We start from the raw sequence: 3,508 nt of genomic DNA on the forward strand, positions 1-3,508 counted from the left end.
ACCCTACAACATCCAGAGCCTTAAGGAACTCTGGGCGGATCTCATCCGCCCCTGGGGCCCTGCCACCGAGGAGCTTTTCAACCACCTCGGTGACCTCAGCACCAGAGATTGGAGGGCCCGACCCAGAGTCCCCAGGCTTCACTTCCTCAGTGGAAGACGTGCCGGTGGGATTGAGGAGGTCTTCAAAGTATTCTGCCCACCAACCCACGACATCCCGAGTGGAGGTCAGCAGCACACCACCCCCACTATAAACAGTGTTAGTGGTGTACCCCCCCCCCCCCCCGAGACACCGGATGGTGGACCAGAATCACCTCAAAGCCGTGCGTAAGTCATTCTCCATGGCCTCTCCAAACTCCTCCCATGCCCGAGTTTTTGCCTCAGTGACCACTCGAGCTGCATGTTGCTTGGACTGCCGGTACCCATCAGCTGCTTCCGGGGTCCCACGGGCCAAAAAGGCCCGATAGGACTCCTTCTTCAGCCTGACAGCATCCCTTACCTACGGTGTCCACCATCGGGTTCAAGGGGTGCCGCCGTGACAGGCACGACAACCTTGCGGCCGCAGCTCCGATAAGCCGCCTCGACAATAGAGGCACAGAATATGGCCCACTTGGACTCAATGTCCCCCACCTCCCCCGGAACATGTTCAAAGTTCTCCTGGACGTGGGAGTTAAAGCTCCGTCTCACATGAGACTCTGCAACAGTGGACCCCAAGTACTTGAAGTCCTGCACCTTTGTGATCTTTGCTCCTTGTATCCTCACTGTTCCACCTCCTCCCTCTCATTCACACACATGTACTCTGTCTTACTATGGCTGACTTTCATTCCTCTTCTTTCAAGTGCATACCTTCACCTCTCCAAGTTCTCTTCCACCTGTTCCTTGTTCTCACCACAGATTACAGTCATTTGCAAACATCATAGTCCATGGGGATTACTACCTGACCTCATCTGTTAGTCAGTCTATCACCAGAGCAAACAACAAGGGGCTCAGAGCCGATACATGCTCATACATGATACAAGCTCATACATGTCCTGTACCAATCCAACATACTTTTCTGCCACTCCAGATTTCTTCATGCAATACCACACCTCCTCCCTCGGCACTCTGTCATATGCTTTTTCTAAATCCACAAAGATACAATGGAGTTCTTTCTGACCCTCTCTGTACTTCTCCATCAGCATATAGAATGATTTGTTATATTCTCTTTGTAAACATCTAGTAAAGTGTTGAATGAATGAATGTGTGGATGGGTAAATGAGGGCACAGATTGTAGTGTAAAACGTCTTGACTAGCTTGATTAGGTAGAAAGGCGCTTTATACAGTAAGTACAGTCCATTTATAATTTACTATTGGGAAGCTCAGCTAAAAGCAGGGTTGTGGAACCAAAGTTGTAGTTTTAGATGACATTGATGATAGAGGAAGATAGTAACTATAGTAAAATTCAGTGAGGTGTTGTTTAGTGTTTCTGAATTTTAAACTCAGCTCAAAACAATTTATATATAATATTACAGAACAGTAGACGCCTGAAATTCATGGGGTCTATGGTCTTAGACCCTTAGAAATTGTGCAAAAACATGAATATTGGCTGTTGTCAAAAAAAGCTTGTACAACTTATTGCTCAGTGTGCATATGAAAATAAATAGTTAGGGTAGCAGTGGGTGAAGACTGCTGGTGATGATGATGTTGAACCAGTTGTGCAGTACAATTGTCATTAATGAAGATAATGACTGCACAACAAAGCAGAGGATTTACAGCTCCTCTGGTGAATAAGTATATATTGCCACAAAAATAACAACAACAAAAAAATTGCAGAGGAGATTATTGTTTTCTGTGAAAATCCAGGTATTTCTGAGATTATTAGTTAGGTTCTAAAAAAAAATACAAATGACTGAGTCCATAAAAACAGACCCACAACTTCAAGGAGTTCACAATAACAGCCGTTCATATTGTACTTTGCATTAGACTTGTTTTACCAAGCTGAATAATTGCAACAATACAAAAATATTGTTTTTTCAGATCTTTTCCCAACAACTACTGGGATAAGTTTGTCAAGAGGAAGGTGGGTGTTTCTGTTACTGTTAGACCTGAAGTTTAAAGAAAACGATCTAGTTTCAATAGATGAATCTTTGTTTTCTAAATAATTCTCTCCTCTCCCAGGTGATGGACAAATATGGGGAGTTTTACGGGCATGACCGCATTAGTGAGTTGCTGGGACTGGACAAGGCCGCTTTGGACTTCAGCAACGCTCACAAAAAAAGAAAGCCAAAGAAAGACAGCTCACTGGCAGCTGTGTAAGTATGTGTGTGCACACACATGCAAAGACACATCTGTGAGTGTGTGTTATTGAAATAATAATAATTAATATTGTGTTATTACTCAGTTACTGAGATAGAAGAAGACGTACAGACAACTGTTCTCTAAACATGAATAGAAAAATATTTTTTTAATTTATTGAAAACATATTAAGCATAAAGCTGAATTTAACTCTGATATGATCCATGAGGGGGAAAAATCAGCTACACATTGTTTTTTTTTGTTGTTTTTGGCATTGTCATTGAACACAATTGTTCCATAAAAATCTTAAAGGTCCTTTGATTTTTTTGTTTGTTTGTTTGTTTGTCAGAATTGTTCTTTAATGTTCCTGTAAATTTTCAGTCATTTTAGTACTTTCTATCATTTTTAAAGGAAAAATTTGACCCTATCCATCACACATGCATTTTTTAATCCCATGTTTATCAAATCATATTATAAGGCATTCATGTTTATTTTTCTCTATCCAGTCTGTCACCACAGCAAGTCCTCCTCCATCTCACTCTGTCCTCTGCATCCTCTGTCCTCACTCCAACTACCTCCATGTCCTCTCTAACTGCATCCATATATCTCCTCTTTGTTGTTTTCCTGGCAGCTGCATTTATAACATCCTTCTACCAATATACCCACTGTCCCTCCTCTGGACACGTCCAAACCGTCTCAGTCTGTCCACTAACAATACATCCAAGTTGGTAAAAAAAAAAATCTTATTTATATAAATTACAATTTTTCTCATGTTTTTTTTTCTTTCCAATTTTTTATGTTGTGTAATGTACTGCTACCAAACACCAAATCTAACTACAGTAGTCCCTCACTACTTCGCAGTTTGTTTATTGCAGATTCCCTCCATCACTATTTTTCAAAATAAGATTGGACATGACACACAATTGGCTGACTGATGGATGAGCCGCACGATTGGCATGGAATTTTTATTTAAAATAAATTAGCACCTGCTGCACATTTGTGCAGCCCAGAGCTGCAGAAAAAGCTTACTCCTGCAGCTGAACAGCTGATCAGCTGTTCTCTGTGCAGACCTGATATGTGGGCGTGGCCAAGAACACTTGCGGGTGGCTGAGAGCAGCAGAAGCAGAGAGAGGGAATCATGACATTCTGTGCTCTTTTAGAACGTTTAGAGTTTAGAAACATTGTTCGGAATATTGCAAGAGTGTGGGAAGGATTTAAAACGCCTATATATATATAT

At 41.7% G+C, this 3,508-nt stretch overlaps 1 protein-coding gene across 1 annotated transcript in view; it reads left to right on the plus strand.

The window, feature by feature from the left end:
- ryr2a (ryanodine receptor 2a (cardiac)) overlaps nucleotides 1–3,508 on the plus strand; it is a 554,599-nt gene that overhangs the window by 493,729 nt on the left and 57,362 nt on the right. The window contains 2 exon segments of the mRNA XM_037691577.1: nucleotides 2,014–2,056; nucleotides 2,155–2,288. Of these exon segments, the coding sequence (XP_037547505.1) occupies nucleotides 2,014–2,056; nucleotides 2,155–2,288 (177 nt within the window).

Source organism: Nematolebias whitei, chromosome 17 (assembly GCF_014905685.2).
Source record: "Nematolebias whitei isolate Nwh7 chromosome 17, NemWhi1, whole genome shotgun sequence".
Lineage (NCBI taxonomy): Eukaryota > Metazoa > Chordata > Actinopteri > Cyprinodontiformes > Rivulidae > Nematolebias > Nematolebias whitei.